Here is a 21,876-nt window from a genome sequence, read left to right on the forward strand (position 1 = left end):
ACCCAAGATACCTAAGTAAGATGTGGTCTCTGACACATCTTAAACCGATCTGTGTGTTCCAGTGTCTGGTACATAGTAGGCACCTGATGGTCTGTGGACTTGTCTGTCTGTTCCCTTTACTATTTAAATGATCTGCATCTTGAGTTCTACCCAGATGGGCTTTGCAGTGCCACTAGGTGACTACAGGTTTGAAATCCCAGCCTAAGAACTACTAGTTTGAATGACCAAGAAGATAAAAGTTCTTGAGAATCTGACAAATACTTAAAATTTCATTTCACTTTGAAACATAATCCTTGACCCATTATATGTTCACTTTGAAAATGGAGGTGGTGATATGAGACTAAGAAATAAAAAACCTCTTATCATAAAGTCTCAAGAAACGTGTGAAGTATAAATACAGTGAAACTTTAAACAGGTATCCAACCAAACTTTTATTGGGGTTTTATTGCAATCTACTTTCGGCAATAAGGGGAAAGTAACCATAAGAACTCTGATCAGATTTTATTAAACAAAGCACTTTTGCATGAATGCTTAATGTTAGTTGTATAGTCAAGCTCAGCTTCCAGTATCAACTTGAGTACCTCGTCATGGGAATTTATGCCAGAATGACAACAGTAAGGCATTGCAAGATCCTAAATCACCTAAGATGAAACCATATTCTACATATAATTTTTAGGACAGTATACTAATACTCTACAATAAATAAGGATTTAAAAAATGTGTTGCTTAGCCCTTGTTGAAATAAATTCAGTTATTAGCTCATTCTTTAAGTACTCCAGTTAATAAAGGTTTGATTGTACTTCCAGAACTCTGACTTTTCCAAAGATAAAAAATTAGTTAAGGACAAAAAATTAAGCTTAAAAGCAACATTCACACTTGCCTTTAAAAGCATGTTCACATCATATACGAGATAATTTCCTCATGCCTGGAAACATGGTTTATGTGGCAGAAAGTCATATGCAAAGCACAACTAGAGGGCAATCCTCCCATCTCCACATCCTCCAAAAAGCCACACTTGGCCTCAGTGTAAAAGTTATATTTTATTGCCATGCTACAAAATGTATGAAGTTGGCACTGACAGGGAGAAATAGAGAACAAGGGTGGGGAGGGCAAAAGGGCAAAAGATGTTGTTACATATACAACAAGGTTTAATCAACAGTGGTAAATTTTGCCAATATTAAAAATGCAAACCAAAATTTAAAATGCTGATATGAAACAGCATTAAAATACCATTTATGCATAGTACAGTATCACTTATGTCTTATTAGAGAAATATGGAATGTTTATAAATGAAATTAACCGTAAGGGGTAAAATTCATATTTCATGTACAATTTGGCAATGGTAGTCCCACTGTTAGACAATTTTTTTATAAAATACAAAATCAAAAATCTAATAAGCTACCTTTATACAAAGTTGCTATATTTATGCCTTTACGTAGGAAAAAAACATTTATAATGCAAATTAGGACATACAATAATCTTACAATATTATACAATGTAATGAAAATAAGAACATAACACAAAATTTGTCCTTTATAAAATGTATATTTTGCATTTACTAATGCAAATGTGGCACACTGGTGACTACTGTACTATTAATACCAGTCTGTTTCCATGCTATTATTATCCAATTGTCATAGAACTGCAATTGTAATGATGCTACAAGAGAATTTTTATACCAAAAAAATGAGGAAGTAGGGATGGAGAAGAGGGATGTAAAGAAGAGCAAAGACAGGGTGCTGGTTTGGGCAGAGTATATTATGGTATGTCATAAAATATTTGTTAGTTTTTCAAGCCAAAAACATTTTCTATACATTCTATGATTTCGTACCAATGCCTTTATTCAAATTTGGCAAACATCAGGGAAAAGGTAATTTAGTACCATATACCTCACATATCAGAGATAAGAAAAAGATGCCAATACATTAGTTACTTCTGAATGTTGTCTCTGATGGTATGTCTGTTTCAAGGAGATATACATATATATATATATATATGTATATGTGAATATACATATATATTTATACACACACACACTACACATTGCACAAACACTTGGACATTATGGGTTAGGAACAGCACAAGGGGAAATGGGATGTATTTTTTAGCCTGCTAAAACCTTTACCTTGAGGCAAAAATATGGTGGCACATTATTGGGAAATTATGAAAACATAAGGCCCCTGTCCCATTTTTAATAGAACATTATTGAGGTACATTTTTATATGTAGTGCCACAGATTTTTTGGGAGGGGGTGTGATCAACACTAGCTTAACTTATTGAACTGTGGGGTCAACATTAATATCTATAAAAACAAAGATTGCTTGGCAAATTTTCTTAAGTCCCAAATGTGATCTATTCTGGATATACTGAGAAGTGAAAAGCTTTTTGCTGAGTCTTCAAAAGTAAAGTGCATGTCTCATCACTCCACAGCAGCAGTAAATAAAAGGAACTATTTGCCAATCTTCCTGGAGGGAGGGAAGGCACCATATTTTCATTTTTAAAGGAAGATGAACCTGGGAAATAAAATACACTGAGAAAAAAACACATGTTATACCCATATCAGTTTCCAACCATGGTCTGGGATAAAAGCTACTATGATCCATACAGATAAAAGAGGATTCCATTAGGGAGAAAACACATGATCAATGATTATATTTCCAAAGCCAGAAAGTGGGATCACATGATCTATCAACAGAAAAGAGTATCTAAAACTAGGTCTGTCTCAGAAAATCTGAAACATATGGCCACAATTATATCCCAATAAAATATCTCATTCTAAAATGTACCAAGTAATTGGTACATTCTTCCAGGACAGAGCTTAATGCCCATTACTAGACTACAGCAAAGGACAAGTAGTGTTCTACATTACTTTTTATTAAATAGGGACACGGGATTTCCAGAGATATCTAGAAATTAATACCAGTTGTATACATCTTCCCTAATACTCATAGTACCTAAAAATCAAATTCTTAACAGACAAATTGGTCCCGTTTTCAATTTTAAAGCACACAGTATTTAAAGCATAAACTGCAATGGTTATATTATAGTTGCTTAAAAAATATAAAAATTAATCAGCATCTGGAAGGAAAAATGAAAAGGCTGAGAGAAAGAAAGAAAAAAAAAAAGTACCCAACCTCCAAAATAAGTAAATAGGTCAGCCCTTTCGTTTGGAGGTTAACGTTCTGTCTTGACTGCTTGTTTCCGAGAAAACCATATGCACTGGTTCCGTCATAGTTCTTATTCCGCATTACAAAGATCATCACATAAATTTGGCACAATTAGCAATCTACTCAGAAGAAAGCATAGGTGGAACGATACATGAAATGGAAGCTGCACGCCTACTACACCACTGCACTCTTTTTAGAGAACAGTGACCACTTTAGTAAGCACCAAATTCACAGAAAAAAAATTCTGCTATGCACATAAACCAATGGCACTGAAAAGGATAAAGACACCTTTAATAGTTTATTTTCTTTATAATGGTCCCACCCTATTATTTTGCTAATCCACTCACTGTCCTATAATTAGGGCATTTATGGGACAGGTTGGCTGCTATATGACTGAAACTTTTTCATGCTAAATTAACCTTAGTTACATCTGATAAATCCAGATCATAATCTCAGAAACTTCCTCATATTTAGAGGAAATGGTGACATATTTTGCAAGGTTATCCAACCTTCTTTCCACTCTACCTTCTCTTGTTTCTCCAGGATTTGGGACACTGGAAAATTCTTGACTTTCCAAGAGCTAGACATATGAACTCTATAATCAGTTTATATAAACTTCATTTTCAATCCTAAATTATAACACAATCTCATTGCTGTAAGACTTCCACTGTACCTGCTATGCTGGCAATAATTTTAACACTCTATTAAAATCAAGGGATAATCCAAAATCATTGAGTGAAAGGACAGCAGAGCTGAGGAGCAGTACAGTGGGCAAAGTGTAACTGCAGCCACGTGACTGGGGGAACCACTGCTAAAGTGCTGGGAGAGTGCCCACAGAGAAAACACAGTACCTTCAGGGGACTTTGCATGTTAAAGTACTTCCTTTTTTTTTTTTTCTCTCTTCTCAGCTGCTTAAGAGATCACCTATGGACACAAGTGAAATTTAAAATTGAGAGAATGCTTTTATCAACATGAAAAGTAAACAGCATATAAATAAATACTGGACAAGGGCAACCCTGTTATAGAATAACAGTTAAGTTCCAAATGAACCTTCAAAACCACAATTGGACAAAAATGCAAACTAAACAATGAACACATACCAATTTCAAAACTATATACAAACTCAAACATTTTAAATTGAAAAAGACATGAAGCAACAAAGTTAGACATCCCAAACACCAAAGGAAAAACTGAAGGTAAATGGTAATCTAATGGCACAAATGCCTCCAGAGAACAATGTTACTGTAAATAATCCGTAGGACAGAAACTTCCAAGAGATCATGGTTCAGATTTTTCAAATGTTTTTGGATAAAGTGACCTGAGACTGATTCTTGAGCCTATTTATAATTCTGATTAAGATACTTGGGCATGCCCTTCAAATGACATCATGAGATGATGAAACAGAAAATCTCATCTCTTTCCTGCCTTTCAACACACCAATGGGACACCACGTTCACGAACGTAGAACTTTCTAGAAATGCTGAAGGCAAAGGAAATGGCTGGTACACAGGAGGTGTGGTACTTCTGTTTCCATTACATATGTTTTGGCTCAAGTCAAAAAGCCTACAATTAATGAAATAAAGGATTCCTCACGTTACATGCTGGAGGCCACATACCATGAATAGTGAAGCTACAAATAGCACTTTCAAAGCTACAGTTACCTGTTAGCAATGCACGTTATCAAGAGGCTCTGTTTTAAATGCCAACCAGGACTTACACATGAATGATATACATGAGTTCAGAATCTTGATAAAAATCGACCAGCCCGTCACTCACTTCAACTCTCATTTTAAATAGGCACTGTGAAAATGGGAATGCTGCTGGACAGTAATGAGTAGTATATAATGAAATTAGTGTTCTTTTATGAGTACCTGCTCTACATTAATTCCCTTTAAAGAAGCACATGAAATATTCAGAAAAAATTTTTTCTATCAGTCTATAAAAGGAGTTAGTGTTTAGAAATAAAAATGAAGCACTTGCATCTTCATTTTTTAAAAAAAAAAAACTTCACAAAGGTGCAAATAATGTAAATGCTTTCCAGGGCTCACATGGGCAGATCAGTACTATTGTGTCTGGTTTTCCGAGCTGTGCCATCATCTCGTGGCAGCGCTTTCTGCAGACTGGACATAGCAGCAGTCCTCTCGATGTCTATCACAGCATACAGCTCTGTGCGCCTGGTGGGGGTCTGTGGAAGGGGGGTGGTCGGCGTTTTTGGAGTTTGAGGGTTGTCAGAGTCACTGCCACCTTCCAGGTCAACCTGTATGTAATTGAGCTGCCTGTGTTCTAAACTTGGGCGTCTGATATCAAAGTTAAAGACTGTCGGCGTACAGTCCCGACGCCGTGAGTACTCTAGTTTGTGAGCACTTGCCGGCACTGTTACGTTCTCTGTGTTGACATAGTTATGCATCGGGTCTAGATTGTTATGGTAGCCGTTCAGAGACGGGGTCTTTGGTCCTAAGTTGTCATCTTCATCCCTACTTAGCTTGCGGGCTTCCCAAACAGGAGGCAAAGATGGTAGATTTTCGTAGTTTAACAATGCAGTTCTTCTCTGAGCTGAGTTGTTGATATTCTGGGTATCTGAGGTACTGGTGGACGGCAGACGACCTCTCCTGAACCCTGAGGCACTGGGGAGAGATAGGCCATTTAGATTTTCATACACCAGTTTGTTAACAGAGGGCACATCTCTCCGCTCATCACTGTCATAGCCAGTGTCCCATTCTGTGTTATTTGCACCACTTCCACTGATTTGATCTCTTCCAAGTTGTTCCAGTTTCTCTTTTTCCATTAATTGCTTCTGAACTGGTGTTGGTCCTAAGACAAATTTAACTCCTTCAGGTTCAAGAAGAATCTGAGGGTCCCTGTCCTCAGTATTACTTGACTCTTCTTTGGGTGTGTTGCTTTCAGCATTAGAAACTCTCGCCTCCAATGGGACATGCACACTTGTGCGGTTTTTCCGTTCTTCTTGCACACCTGTAGTGTTGACATAGGTATGTACCTAAAAACAGGAAAGTGAGTAGCTTTTTTAAAAGAAAAGAAAAAAGAACAAAAAATCTGCCTAACTATATCAATTAATTTTTATTAACTTTCTAAGTATATTCTTCAAGGCTTTTGGACCTGTTTTTTACTAATAAAAAGGTTGGGAAGAGGTGGGAGAAATGTAGAAATGTCTTCCTAGCTTGATAAAAGAATAACTACTTCAAAATAGATGTGACGGTGAAACATGATAAGCATTCTATAAAAAGTCAGGAACAAACAGGGATTATTACTTTGATGTTCTAGAAATTCTCATCAGTGCATTAAAACCTGATTTAGAAGTAGGAAATAACAAGTATTAAAAAGGAAGAGAGAAATGTATCATTATTTATAGATCATCTGACTATATAAAGAGATAAACCTTATTAGATTTAGTAAGAGTTCTGTAAGATACACAGATATAAAATAGGTTCCACCTAGTAGGAAATTATCACTACTTAGAAAAGCTCATGGTATTTGGGGGAGACAATATAAAAATGTTTAGAAGTCTATACATAAACTCTGAAAAACTCAAAAAATAAAACTCAAAAAGAGGGATACTTAATTATAGTAAAAACTCATTTAACAAGTAAAAAATACAAAGAAATGGATTTTAAAAGTGAAAATTCCTTAATGATAAACAGTCATATTGTTGACAAAAGATAAGTACAACTAATTAATACAGACAATGTTCAACCAGATACATCATTCCTAAAATGAAAACAGACTAGTTGGGAATATTAAATTGCTCTGTTAAAAACACTGACAACAAAATCTGTCTTACTGCTAGTAGTCCACTATTTACAAAAATTGTAATATAAAAAGCTTTCCTTTGAGGTTATTGTAAGAGAACTGACCATGAGTTTTGTCCATCTTCATCTATAGATGCACCTCTCCTGTGGACCCACAAACTTAACTGGAATGCTGTTTCCCTCAACACCTATACATATTTGGGTATATGTCAGCAAATATATGCTCTGTCCTCTGAAACTTCACTACAAAGGTCACATACAAAAGTGATAACTAAAATTCAAATTGACTGAAACCTTCAAGTGTTAGCATGATAAGACTCTAACCCCATACAATGCCGTGGGGCAGCAGCACATGCTTACTTGCTCCTCAGCCACCAGCAAAGGATGTGTAGATTCTTCACCTACTGAGGGCAGGCGGGCACTTCCCACGGAAGGATGTCTGCTGGAAGGGTGGGATGAAGCATCTCCAAACGAGGGATATCGGGGATATCCATTGGGTAAGTTCTGAGCAGCAAACCCTGGAGCTGAGTTTGCGTTTATTGGTTTAAGAAAGAATGTAGGGGTAGGGCACAGAGAAAAAGATGAATGAGGATACAATCAGCACTGCGAGGTTTAAGGAGGTGTTTCTCGTAAGACACACAAGACACTGGAGCAGAACAGCACCTCCCTCCACTTTTAACTTTCCACTAACATTTAAAATAATATGAACCCACTGAAATGTTGTGAAGTAATTAGCCTCCAACTAATAAAAAAATTAAAAAAAAAATAATAATAATATGAAACACTTTGTGTTTTCATATTTAAAATGTTTATAATTATAGCTAACAGTTTTTCAAAACTCATGACTACTATATTTATGTTAGCCAATGGTAATTTCTAACATGGTATAGATTAAATACCCATAGTCTATAGTTTATAATAGAAGAGGGGAAAATAGACACTTACTTGTAGGTGTTCGAGGTGTCCTAGGGACCTCCAATTCTGTCTGATGGTTATTCCTTTCAACCACGGGTTCCTCCACTACGTTTATACTATTATTCTGCATAATCTCTTGTAACATATTAAATAATTCTTCTGCACGAGCACACTTAAAGGCAAAGATTCCTACAAATATAAACCAGGAGAAAAAAATATGGTCACAACATCTAAGAAAGACAAAGGAGCACTTGTCAAAGAACAAAATTACAAAGGAAGCATTCTGTGCACCAATAGCAAGAAAGGCCTTTCAAATAAATGTCTGATAAATTAATTATATTTCCTGTTTCAAAACACAAACCCAAAAGAAAGTTCACAGAATAATTTTCATTTGTCCATGGGTGATGGCTCAAAATAAGGAAGGCAAAAACAAGATTTGCCCACTTTCTCTAGTCTGCTTTCTAACAGCAGGGGGAGTCTAACCTATCATTACCACAGGAATCCACCATTTGATAGGAGCTTGCTCTGTGGTTTACAATCATTACCTTGTTTAATTATTGGATTACCATTCCACTCTGATACAGAAGGAATTTGATGCAAGAGGTTCCCCAACTTGTCCAAGGACTTTCAAGAAGTAGATGGCAAAAAAATAAAACTATGTTCTGCTTAACTCCAAAGTTTAAGTTCTTTCTCCCAAGTTGTAACAGTAAAGTGAAAGTCACTCAGTCATGTCCGACTCTTTTGCAACCCCATGGACTGTAGCCTGTCAGGCTCCTCCGTCCATGTAATTTTCCAGGCAAGAATACTGGAGTGGGCTGCCATGCCCTCCTCCAGGGGATCTTCCCAACCCAGGGATCGAACTCAGGTCTCCTGCATTGCAGGCAGATTCTTTACTGTCTGAGCCCCCAGGGAAGCCCTGTAACAGTAAAGACAGAGGCAATTTCCTGGGACTAAATCATTTACTTACTTCAAATCTTAAAGTTAATATGAGCCAAAATTCTAGACATAGAAAACCTGCTTAGTAAATGTAGATAAGTGAATACATAGTGTACTATATCTCCTTTTTAAATAATCTGCTTATTTGAGGCTTTTTTTCATTCAGGATAAAAGTAAAACAGTAATTTAAACATATATAAAATAATTGAATTACAGAATGATATTCAAATATGATGATGTTTGGAGAAAAAAACAAAGGCTCTACCTACCTTGTCCAGTTTGACACCTTCGACCACTTTCAAAAGAAAAGAGATTTGAATCATAACCATAGCGTCGGAGGCAGAGGTAGTGCCATTTTACCGAGTCACGTTTGCGAGTGTATAAAATCAGTTCTGTGTCTGTAAGTTCCATTATGCCAGAACCTAACTCATTTCCATCATCATCCACATTAATGACCTAAAAAAAAGTTTAATTAGTGCTACCTTAATGCTCCCTCTTGGCAGTCATGAACATATTTCACTGATTTCAGGAAAATGTACTATTGCTGATTGGTTCAGTTATTGTTATGTCATTCAACAACCAATGTTTTTGTATGGCATGGATTACGTAGCAGGGCAATACCTGGTTCATATCCCCAAAGAACTCACATTCCCACTGAGGAGGTAAGATACACAAAGACAAAGTCAACATCACAGAACTGTAAATGCTTAACTAACTTAACAAATGAGTACAACAGCCGCTGCAAAATGCAGGAACTGTAGCCAAGGGTTGTTGGAGACGCCTTCACAGATGAAGAGAAGGGACTTTAGCGGGGTTTTGGGTATAAATAAGTGCATGCTCAGTCACTAAGCTGTGTCTTACTCTTTGCAGCCCCATGGACAGGATTAATAGCCCACTAGGCTCCTCTGTCCATGGGATTCCCCAGCAAGAAGGAAATAAAGAGGGTGAGCTGGGGGGTCAGGACTCGGGGGGCACACCCTGAAGACACAGTGCCACAGCAGAGACAAAGAGGGTGCATTTGAGAGACCAAGACGGGACTGGCACCGAGTCCTTGTCAGGGAAGGCCTTGCACTGCTGAGTTTCAGAAAATGGCCAGAGACCTTAAAAACAGATAACACTCGGGGGGAATGTACTATACGCCCGGGTTGGACAAAGTGCTTTACTTGTATTTTGTCATTTAATACCAATCCTAAACTGCAGGTAATACTATTGTCTCCATTGCATACAAATGAACAAAGACTTGGTGACAATGTAACTTGTCAAAGGTCACAAAGCTATGAAGCAAGAGGGCTGTGATTTACACCAAGGTTTGTGTGATCCAGAGGCTGACTTATAGCAGACTGAGGTCAGAATATGAGAGGCATTAATGGCTGTGGGTGAGTAGGGAATGGAGCACTTTGTGTCTAAGTAACAGAACACTACTGAAGTTTTAGAATAATGGAAGAGGAAGATAAATCTGATGTCAACTGCAGGATGGATCACAGAGGTGACTGGAGGTAGAGTTCAGTTACGAAATTATCCAGGCATTAAACAATGACTGGGAACTAGTGACAGGACTGAAGAGGCACCTATAAGATGGCGATTTAAAGACAGTATTATCGGGTCATTTCAAAGAGGGCTGATGGGACCAAATCCAGGGTCTCTTATCACTGTGACCAAAGATTGAGTTCTCTGGAGGGTGTAACAGTCAATCAACAGTGCTGTGTTTTCCTGATGGAGATATAATATTTAGCCATTCATATCCATGACTGATGATATAGGGAGATATAAGATTTAGCCACTCATATCCATGACTATGATATAGGAAGGTAATAAATGTAAAAGTCTTTCAAGTTGGGGGGAAAAAAAGTATTATCAGAACTGTGTGGTTCTAATTGGATATGGAAGACCAAAGGAAAAAAGGATTTCACACTGTCAGTAAAAAATGTTGTCCTTGTTGGTTAAAACAAGAAAAGGCAGAATGAACAAAAGGAAAATAAAAAGAGTCTGAAGATACCAGTGAGGAAATAAGAAATGTGTTAAGTGAAGTAAAAGAAAAGCATCCAGGTAGGCAGCAAGAGCTACAACTTATCCAGTTTTTACTGACCTTAAACTTGTTCCGATGGTTATCTGGGACAGTGTCTTTATCTGGACAGCTACAACAGCTACCCATGGCTTCTTCAGAAGACCATGTGAGCACTACATGAAAGATAATTTGCAAAAAATTATTAGATATACAAATCCCAAAACAGAAAAATACTCTAGAAATCACCTAACATTAGCCCTGTATTATTTTAATGAGGAAAACTAAGCCCAGGAAGGTAAATGGCTAGAGCTAGACTTCATACAACTAGCTGGAGAATTTTACTCAGCATCAACAAGAATAATTTTGTGAGGCAGACTTCACAGAAGCCTCAAATTTAGTTTGCAAAAGTCTGCCTATTTTAAAACTAAAAGAAACCAATTTAAGGTTTCATACATAACACTATTATACTTAAGTCATTCATGAAATTAACCCTTTATGGCTTACTAGGATTGAATGTCTATCTTCATTAATAAATTTCCAAAAGAATGACAGACTTCTGGCTTGTCAAGCATTTTGATTCATACTGTGCACTGTAGTATTCTTTACGGATCCCTCCAGACAAATCTGGTTAGTAAGACCCAAAAGCAAATCTGGAATAGTTCATTAAGAGAGAAAAACAACTCAAAATTCAAACAGTAACACAGAGAATATTGGCAAAACTCTAAGTGTGTCTATCTAATCCTTTCTGACAGAGGGTAAGTGATAAGTGGTTATAGTTACATTAAGTGTCCAAGAACACTCCAAGTGAACAAAGGAAACTTCACTTACAAACAAGGGAAAGAATCAGAATGGATGTGAAAGTATTTGAAAAAAGAGGAAGGGAAAGAAGCATAAGAAGTTACTAAACATTAAAAATACAAATCTGATTAAAGCTTGTCTAGAATTCTTCAGCAGATCTTTACTACCTTCAGGAAAAATAAATGCAAAAGTTCAAAAAGTCCTTTACATTATGGTCCTTGTCTACAAATCCAGTCTAATCTCTCATTCCTCTCTGCTTCAAGCCCCACCCAGTCATACCAAACAGTTTCCCGAGAGCGTCTTATTTCCTCACACTTTTCCACGCTGCTCCTTCAAGATTCAACTCAGAAGACAGTGCCTTTTCTGACTCCAATCAGCTGGGCAAGTTCTATTATGTATCCCCAAAGCACCCTGAGCTTCCCAGTATCACAGCCTCTTCCACACTGTTTACTTAGCCGAAATTGTGATCGACTGTTTACTTATCTTCTGTTTACTATCTATCTTCTTCCTTCCCCTTTGAGCTCCTTTCCAGGAAGGATGGAATTTATTCATTCCTGCTTTCCATGTGCCTTACATAGTAACTAGCACACAGTAGACGCTCTAAGTCTCTTGTAAGCTAAATGAACTGCACTAAAGGAAGATAAAGAATGTTGGCAGGTATAAGGATTAAACATTTAAAAAAAGTATACTAGTGTATAAACCAAAAGAAGTGATAAATAAAATAGTAAAATTAAGATTCATATTTCGTGGTGTCCTCGCACTGGTCAGAATGGCCATCATTATAAAGTCTAAAAAAATAAAGAAGGTGTGGAGAAAAGGGACTCCTACTACACTGTTGGTGGGAATATAAGTTAGGGCAGCCACTATGAAAAACAGTATGGAAGTTCTTTAAAAGAAAAAATGAAAAACAGAATTGCCATATGATCCAGCAATCCTACTCCTGGGCAAAAATATCTACAGAAAACTCCAAGTTGAAAAGATACATGCACCCCAATAATTGTAACAGCACTATTTACAATAGCCAAGACATGGAAGCATACTTAACGTCCATTTAATAATGAATGGATCAAGATGATGTATATACACCTTAAAGTGAAAAGTCGCTCTTTGCGACCCCAAGGACTACACAGTCCATGGAATTCTCCAGGCCAGAATGCTTGAGTGGGTAGCCGTTCCCTTCTCCAGGGAATGTTCCCAGCCCAGGGATCAAACCCAGGTCTCCCGCACTGTACAATGGAATACTACTCAGCCATAAAAAGAATGAAATCTGGCCATCTGCAGCAACATGGACGGACCTAGAAATCACTCACTCACTAAGTGAAGTCAGACAGAGAAAGACAAGTAACCCATGACAGAGCACTTCTATGTGGAAACTAAAACGTGACACAAATGAACTGACTTACAAAACAGAAACAGGCTCACATGCATAGAAAAGAAACTTACGGTGACCAAAGGGCAAAGGGGGTGGAGGGAGGGAGAAATTAGAGGAGGTCTGGAATTAGCAGATACAAATTACTATATATAAAATAGATAAAACAACAACAAGGTCCTACTATATAGAACAGAACTATATTCATTATCTTGTAATAACCTATAATAAGGAAGAGAACCTGAAAAAGAATATACATATAAATGAATAATATGTATATATTTACGTATATATAAACTGAGTCACTTTGCTGTACACCACAAACTAACGTAACACTGTAAATCAACTATACTTCAATTAAAAATGTAAATAAATTTATATAGGGAAAGTGTGTGATGACATAATAAATAAAAAATCTTGTTATATACAGGAAAAAAAAAGACTCCTATTTGGTATCTTGTAACTAATATGCCAGCTAAGTATCACGGTGTAAAGATGACAGTCAATCGTGTACCGCTCAAGAGTCATGAGTCTAAAGGGACAGACAGAGCTGTCAACAGATAGTGCATTATAATAAACCTTGTATTATTAGATCATAAGAAGAGTTCCATGGACACAGAAAGAAGCAACTAACTTTCTGCATTAGGAAGGGAAGAAGCAGCATTTGAGCTGGTACTCTAAAAGGTGAGCAGAAACAGTGTGCTAGGCAAAACACAGAAAGAGGCACTAGATAAAAAAGTAGATGCAAAGATAAAGGTCATGAAAGGTGGTGCTATCCTCAGGAGAAAGTGAGGGATCCAGTACAACAAGAGTGCGGGGTAGGCTGAAACACAAGCAGGAGCCAAACTACACATCCTGAACAACCACCGAGGGGTCTGGGATGCCAACTAACTTGAAGCTCACCTGCCTCCAATGCCCCCACAGATGGACATGACTCCATCACGACACTTATCATATTCTACTGTCATGTTCAGCGGTCTCACCGGCCACTGCACTGTGGTCTCCACGAGGAGAGGAACCTTGTCTTCTGAATTTTCTAGGGCACTAAGCATACTGTTTGACACAGCAGACAGTTATTTCATAAAAGTTTAATTTTTAAAAATCAAATCATTAAGTGTTTGGGACTTCCCTGGCAGTCATAGGTTCACTGCAAGGGGCACGGGTTCGATCCTTAGTTAGAGAACAAGATCCCACATGCCAGACAGCACAGCAAAAAAAAAAAAAAATTTAGTAAGTGTTTCATAAATTCTGAGGAGACCAAAAGAATATTTTTCGAAAAATTTTAAAGCAGAGAGATGACAGAAACAAAAAAACAAAAGTCTTCTTGAAATTGTTTATCCATACTCACCACTAACTCCTCAAGAATACAAAGAGCTAAATGATTACTACAGTGTGGCTTTTACTTGAATACAGAAGTCTCAAATGAATAGTTTTCAACTATTTCTCAAAAGGAGTAGAAAAACCATTCTTCTGCTTAACATCTTCATAGGCTACCTGTTCAGGCAGCACCTCTGATTCTGTCAGGGATGTATGAATGGTGGTACAATCTACCTGGGGACTCTATCCATGTTCAGTGTTTCAGTTCAGTGCAAAAATAATGAAAAGCCTAACATGTGACACGAAATCCTTGTATGCCATTGCAAAGAGAACAAATTTCATCCTCACAAGATAGAAAGCCACTTAAGTATTTTAAGCAGAAAGCGAGGTGGTCATGACTTCATTTTAGATACCTCCATCTGCAAGGTGAAATTTTAAGAGGGAATTTAGCTCAGAGGAAGGGAAAGCCAGTTAGAGACTACTGAAAACTGAAGTACGCCGAAGACTTAGAACTGGAGCAACAGTAGCAAAGATGAATACTGTCAATTTTAAAAATATTCAGGAAATCAAGTCAGCAGCATTGAGTGTCTAGCTAGGTATACAGGAAGTAAGAGGTAATTTTCAGTGCAGATGAAGGGTGCTGGCTCTATTACTTGAAATAGGAAAATCTTTTCAGGTCTTCAAGAAGAAGTGATGGTGGTTAGTACAGTTTTAGACATGTTAAACTGCGATTCCCAGAGAACAACCGAATGGAGACATGTAATAGAGTTAAGTGCATCAGAACGGGCTTGAGGGAAGAGGTAAAATATTGGGACACATGGTATTTGAAACTATAAAACAGAAGATCCTGCTCAAGAACGGGATAAAGAGCAGTCTGCTGAAGCTGAAATTCTGGGGAACACAAATGTGTAAATACTAGAGAAAACCAAGTGACGGAGAAGAAAAACAATCAGAATGGTACAAACTAAGAAAAGAAAGTGTTAAGAAGGAGGGTCCTCTCCATGATGGAGTATTAGGTAGAGGTAGAAGCCATTATGCAGTGAGCAAATGGAAGATGAGGAGTAGTCCTCCAGAGAATAGAAAAGGCTCTTTTAAGAACACAGTGAGAAAGGAAAGCCTCAAGTGACAGGGTATGCTTGGACATGGTTTCAAAAGAAAATACATTTCTTGAGTTATTTATTGTTTTAAGATGACACAGGTTTATGCAGATTTGTAATCAGTATGTCAGTTCAGTTCAATTCAGGTGCTCAGTTGTGTCCAACTCCTTGCAACCCCATGAACTGCAGCACGCCAGGCCTCCCTGTCCATCACCATCTCCCGGAGTCCACCCAAACCCATGTCCGTCAAATCGGTGATGCCATCCAACCATCTTATCCTCTGTCATCCCCTTCTCCTCATGCCCTCAATCTTTCCCAGCATCAGGGTCTTTTCAAATGAGTCAGCTCTTCGCATCAGGTGGCCAAAGTATTGGGAGTTTCAGCTTCAACATCAGTCCTTCCAGTGAACACCCAGGACTGATCTTTAGGATGGACTGGTTGGATCTCCTTGCAGTCCCAGGGACTCTCAAGAGTCTTCTCCAACACCACAGTTCAAAAGCATCAATTCTTCGGCGCTCAGCTTTCTTTATAGACCAACTCTCACATCCATACATGACCACTGGAAAAACCATAGCCTTGACTAGACAGACCTCTGTTGGCAAAGTAATGTCTCTGCTTTTTAATATGCTGTCTAGGTTGGTCATAACTTTCCTTCCAAGGAGCAAGCGTCCTTTAATTTCATGGCTGCAATCACCATCTGCAGTGTCAGTAAAGTTTAAAGAATATAGGAAAAACCAAAGGAAAGAGACAGTCAGAGACGGATCAAGACAAGCAGGGAGATGAGACTAGAGCTGAGTTCTGGGACCCAGGCTCAAAAGCGTGCCCAGAGGAGAAGGAATGCCTTGTGCTCCGAGTAGTTGTCACTCAGTAGAAAGTCACTCAGTCAAGTCCAACTCTTAGTGACCCCAGGGACTATACAGTCCGTGGAATTCTCCAAGCCAGAATACCGGAGTGGGTAGCCGTTCCCTCCTCCAGGGAATCTTCCCAACTCAGGGAATGAACCCAGGTCTCCCACACTGCTGGCAGACTCTTTACCAGCTAAGTCATCAAGGAAGCCCTCTGAGGAGAGAGAGCAGAAAAGAAAGATGAGTGGAACATATCAGAGAAGCTGAAACAGATAATATCCATCATCTTTCATTTCTTCTGTAAAACAGAAGGCAAGTTTGCAGAATGAGGGACTTGAGCAGAATGTCAGTATTTTGCCCTGAGGAGCCACACAAGAAAAGCAGCAGGCTTATTAAGCAGGCTATGCTGAGACTGAGCAGAAGCTGGAGAGTAAGATTATATTATTTTTCTAGCTGTGCTCAGCAGTCCAGAGGGTAGACAGTTCAACTGACCCGGGTCAGAGTGCAAAAGGACAAAGAAATGAAAGGATATTGGCAATATAGGGGTTTGAAGTGATGGGCCAACAGGTCTGCTCAGGAAAGAAGCACAGAAAGAAGAGGGCTGATGAAACAGGAGAAAACAGAGGGAGGCAAAAGGGAACAGGAGGCCTCAGCATGGTTTAAAAAATCGCCTTAGTATGAGTGAGAGTGGCAAACAGCTGGACAGGCGGTTCTGCTCAATCTTCCAACACAGAAGGAGACTTTTTTAAATGCAGTTTTCACCCACGTCTCTGACTCCTCCTCCTGAAGCACAAACTCCCAGGCAGGGGTAAAAACAAGACATTAGATATTCTACATCTATGACAATCAGATTAATACTTGGAGACAATCTGGGTTACCTAGACCTACTAATATGCATGAATACTGTAAACACTTGATGAGAAACCACATGATCTCATAAACTCATTCAAGTTTATAACTCCGCAAAAATACAAAGAGATGTACTATACTCCCTCTAAAGGTAGCCTCTGCTTGGGAAGACCAACATTGCAACAACTGTGCCAGACATTTCAATTAGTAAACACTGTCTTCTTAAAGTCAGTTGTCCTTATTTTGAGGTCTGGGAGGTAACAACGTAGTTTTTTAATCACTCAGTTGTGTCTGACTCTTTGCGAGCCCATGGACTGTAGCCCACCAGGCTCCTCTGCCCATAGGATTCTCCAGGGAAGAACTGGAGTGAATTACCATTCTTTTCTCCTGAGGATCTTGACCCAGGGACTGAACCCAGGTCTCTGGCATTGCAGGCTGATTCTTTACCATCTGAGCTACCAGAGAAGCCCAGAGAGGTATCAGGAGGCAAAATAATTGCATTCAAAATACCGTTATTAAAATCTCCAGTTTAAAAAAATACAGTTTGTGGACTTAGTGAGTTTTTAAAAGTAAACCTCCACTTACCTAGATCTGGCCATTAATCTTCTTAGCCTCTGCTGCAGCATCAGGAGTTTAATCATACTTCAAAACCCCATGTTTTCTTTGTTTGCTGACTTAACCTAGAATTAACAAGAAAAAGTCAAGAATTTGTTATTTCTTTAAAGACAGTTTTTCTTATGAGACTTCTGGCAGCACTGTTAGTTCAGTTAATCTATTTAAACAAACTAAAAAGTCTAAATTTTTATTAAAATGTAGCATTTTAAAATTTAATATAAAATGTCTGCTGCTGCTGAGTCACTTCAGTTGTGTCCGACTCTGTGTGACCCCATAGACGGCAGCCCACCAGGCTCCCCCGTCCCTAAATGTCTACATGGTACCAATTAACACAGCCTTTCCGAAAGAAAAGTAAAAATGCAGTAGCTCTAAAAGCCCATTTTAGCCAATGGCAGGCTAATTCTCCATCTCCAGTCACTTCTCCAAAATCTCACTGTCACTCCTCCTCCCAGAGCTGACACTAGAATCCACGCTCTGAATCTTCCTAATCCACAAGGGCCCCCAGAATAAAATCAGAAGAGTCACTCATCAGAAAACAGTATCAACAAGCATGCCATAGAGCCTCAGGATAATGACATAAATTATAGCAATAAATTACAATCTAGAGTTTCAAGAGATTACAATATACTTTTGAAAACTTTCTGGCTATTCACTTTTTACAACACATGAAAAAAACTCAAATTCAAACATGAGCACTAGCCATTTACTGAATAGCTATACTATATTAGGCATTATGTTAGGGGTTTTACAAAGCTTCATTTTAATCTATATATTAACAAATATGACTGATACCCAAAACAAATATTTTCAAAACCATGAACCCACACACAAACAAAATTTTTCATGCTGGACTTCTACCCTATACATAAAATTAGTGGTTCAGCTAGGAGTTTGCTCAGCACTTGTGAGCTGCTGCTACACCCTACATTAGGGTGGGCAGCAACCAACTGCCTTTTCTTTAGCAATTTTTTTCCCCCTCCAGAAGTTTAACATACATCATGCTTTACCTCTAGCTTATAAAACTGTCCAGCTAATTCTACCATAAATCGTTCCTCTTATGTGATGTTTGTCCAGCTCTCTCTTTTAAGAGATTTTAGCCAATTAACTAAGAAAAAAAAAAAAACCTCTCTTCTTTTCACTCGATCCACTCATAAGCATCCCGCCACCCCTATCCTGAAAAGAGTTTATTCATAGTAAACATGATTAAAAGATGTATCCCAATATCAAGGAAAAGTCCTAAGTTCTAAAATGAAGTTAAACATACAAAAGAACCAGTGTGCAAATCTATAAAGCTCTTGATAATATTAAAAACCCTCTGTGATGGGGAATAGGTGTGAATCTATGGCTGATTCGTGTCAATGTATGACAAAACCCACTGAGATGTTGTGAAGTAATTAGCCTCCAACTAATAAAAAAATTAAAAAAAATAAAATAAAAAACAAAAATAAAAACCCTCTGTGAGAAACTCTGGAAAATTTATATTCTCACCTTCAGATCTTTTTTCTTTTACTTCTAATTTTTAAAATTGTGGGAAAATACACATAACAAAATTTACCATCTTACTCATTTTTAAGGGTACAGTTTAGTAGTGATAAATATATTCAACACTGTACAACCAATCTCAAGAACTCTGAAACTCTACACCATTAAAAAAACAACTCATTTCGCCTCCACCCAAACACTAGCAACCAACATTCTACCTTCTGTTTTCATGAGTTTGACTAAACACCTCATATAAGTAAGATTGTACGGTTCAGTTCAGTCGCTCAGTCATGTCCGACTCTTTGTGAGCCCATGGAGTGCAGCGTGCCAGGCTTTACCTGTCCTTCACTATCTCCAGAGTTTGCTCAAACTCTGCACTGACATGACATGAGATTGTACAGTATTATCTTTTTGTGCCTGCCTCATCTCATTTAGCATACTGTCTTCATGGTTCATCCATGCTGTAATATGTGTCAGAGTTCCTTTCCTTTTTTTAAAAAAAAACTTATTTTGCATTGAGGTATAGCCGATTAACAATGGTATAACAGTTTCTGGTAAACTGAAAAAGGACTCAGCTATACACACACATGCATTCTTGCTCCCCCAAACTCCCCTCCCGTCCAGGCTGCCACATACCACTGAGCAGGGTACTTTGTGCTACACAGTATGTCCTTATTGGTTACCCATTTTAAATACAGCAGGGTGTGCAAGTCCATCCCAAACTCCTTAACATCCCTTCCTCCCAGCAACCATAAGTTCATTCTCTAAGTCTGTGAGTCTGCTTCTGTTTTGTAACTAAATTCATTTATATCATTTCTTTTTGGATCACACACATCAGGGATGTCATACAGTATTGCTCTTTCTCTGTCTTAGTTCACCCAGGACAACAATCTCGAGGTCCACCCATGTTGCTGCAAATGGCATCATTCCGTTCTTTTTAATGGCCGAGTAATACTCCAGAAAACTAAGATCATGGCATCCAATCCCATCACTTCATGGCAAATAGATGGGGAAAGAGTGGAAACAGTGGCTGACTTTATTTTTCTGGGCTCCAAAACCACTGCGGATGGTGACTGCAGCCATGAAATTAAAAGATGCTTACTCCTTGGAAGGAAAGTTATGACCAACCTAGACAGCATATTAAAAAGCAGAGACATTACTTTGCCAACAAAGGTCTGTCTAGTCAAGGCTATGGTTTTTCCAGTGGTCATGTATGGATATGAGAGTTGGACTATAAAGAAAGCTGAACACCGAAGAATTGATGCTTTTGAACTGTGGGGTTGGATCTTGAGAGTCCCTTGGACTGCAAGGAGATCCAGCCAGTCCATCCTAAAGGAGATCAGTCCTGGGTGTTCACTGGAAGGACTGATGTTGAAGCTGAAACTCCAATACTTTGACCACCTGATGCAAAGAGCTGACTCATTTGAAAAGACCCTGATGCTGGGAAAGATTGAGGGCAGGAGGAGAAGGGGATGACAGAGGATGAGATGGTTGGATGGCATCACCAACTCAATGGACATGGGTTTGGGTGGACTCCGGCAGTTGGTGATGGACAGGGAGGCCTGGAGTGCTGCGGTTCACGGGGTCGCAAAGAGTCAGACAGGACTGAGGCTGAACTGAACTGAATGCTCCGTTGTGTGTATACACCACATCTTCATCCATCACTGTCGATGGACATTTGGGTTGCTTCTATGTCCTGGCTATACTTAATAGTGCTGCAATGAACACTGGGATGCATGTGTCTTTTTTAATTATCTTCTCATGGTATGTGTCTAGTAGTGGGACTGCTAGGTCACATGGTAGTTCTATTTTTAGTTTTTTAAGGAACATCCATACTGTTCTCCATAGTAGCTGCACCAATTTACATTCCTACCAACACTGTAGGAGGGTTCCCTTCTCTCCACAACCTCTAGCATTCATTGTTTGTGGATTTTTTGATGACAGCCATTCTGGCTTGTGTGAAGTGATATCTCACTGTAGTTCTGATTTGCATTTCTTTAATAATGAGCAATACTGAACATCTTTTCACATGCCTCTTGGTCATCTGTATGTCTTCTTTGGAAAAATGTCTGTTTAGATCTTCTGCCCAGAATTCCTTTCCAAGACTAAGTAATATTCCACTGAATAAAAACTTGCTAATCCATCCATTGATGGACATTTATCTACCATCTGGCTATTGTGAATAATGGTGCTATGAATATGGATACACAAATATCTCTTCAAGACCCTGCTTTCAATTATTTTGGACACAAACCCAGAAGTGGTACTGCTGGATCATTCAGCAGTTCTATTTTTAATTTTCTGAGAAACTTCCATACTGCTCTCCACAGTATATCTTCTTTAGAGAAATGTCTATTCAAGTCCTTTGAATACTTTTTAATCAGGCTGTCTGTTCTTTTTGTTGACTTTTAGTATAAGTTCTCTATATATCAGGATATTAATCCCTTATCAAATATATGATTTGCAAATATTTTCTCACATTCTTTGGGTTGTCCTTTTCACTCTGTTACATACTGTCTGAGGTAACAAATTTATTTCTCATCACGTCCAGTTTGTCTACTTTTGCTCTGGTGCCCATGCTTTTGGTGTCATATCCAGGAAAGCATTGCCGAAACCAATGTCATGAAGCTTTTGTCCTATGTTGTCTTCTAAGAATCTCATTTTTTGTCTTACACTTAGGTCTTTGATCCAGTTTGACTTAATGTTTGCATATGGTG

At 38.3% G+C, this 21,876-nt stretch overlaps 1 protein-coding gene and 1 non-coding gene across 5 annotated transcripts in view; one reads left to right on the forward strand and one right to left on the reverse strand.

Annotated features, from left to right (window-relative positions):
• Positions 1–411: 411 nt before the first annotated feature.
• The window catches only part of FRS2 (fibroblast growth factor receptor substrate 2), a 101,582-nt gene continuing 80,117 nt past the window's right edge, over positions 412–21,876 (reverse strand). For 3 of the 4 annotated variants that reach the window (XM_043887448.1, XM_043887437.1, XM_043887443.1), the window contains 6 exons: positions 17,648–17,742; positions 10,869–10,960; positions 9,052–9,238; positions 7,877–8,035; positions 7,292–7,455; positions 412–6,162 (listed from right to left, as the gene is read on the reverse strand). In XM_043887448.1, coding sequence (XP_043743383.1) covers positions 5,212–6,162; positions 7,292–7,455; positions 7,877–8,035; positions 9,052–9,238; positions 10,869–10,934 — 1,527 coding nt within the window. In that variant the 5' untranslated portion in view covers positions 10,935–10,960; positions 17,648–17,742 and the 3' untranslated portion in view covers positions 412–5,211. The remainder of the gene's footprint in view (positions 6,163–7,291; positions 7,456–7,876; positions 8,036–9,051; positions 9,239–10,868; positions 10,961–17,647; positions 17,743–21,876) is intronic. The other variant, XM_043887441.1, reaches the window with a different exon arrangement.
• Positions 10,383–10,509, forward strand: LOC122686269. Its single transcript, XR_006338680.1, has one exon. It is a non-coding gene; the product is annotated as a small nucleolar RNA SNORA25 (small nucleolar RNA).

The sequence above is a fragment of the Cervus elaphus genome, chromosome 3 (genome assembly GCF_910594005.1).
Source record: "Cervus elaphus chromosome 3, mCerEla1.1, whole genome shotgun sequence".
NCBI lineage: Eukaryota > Metazoa > Chordata > Mammalia > Artiodactyla > Cervidae > Cervus > Cervus elaphus.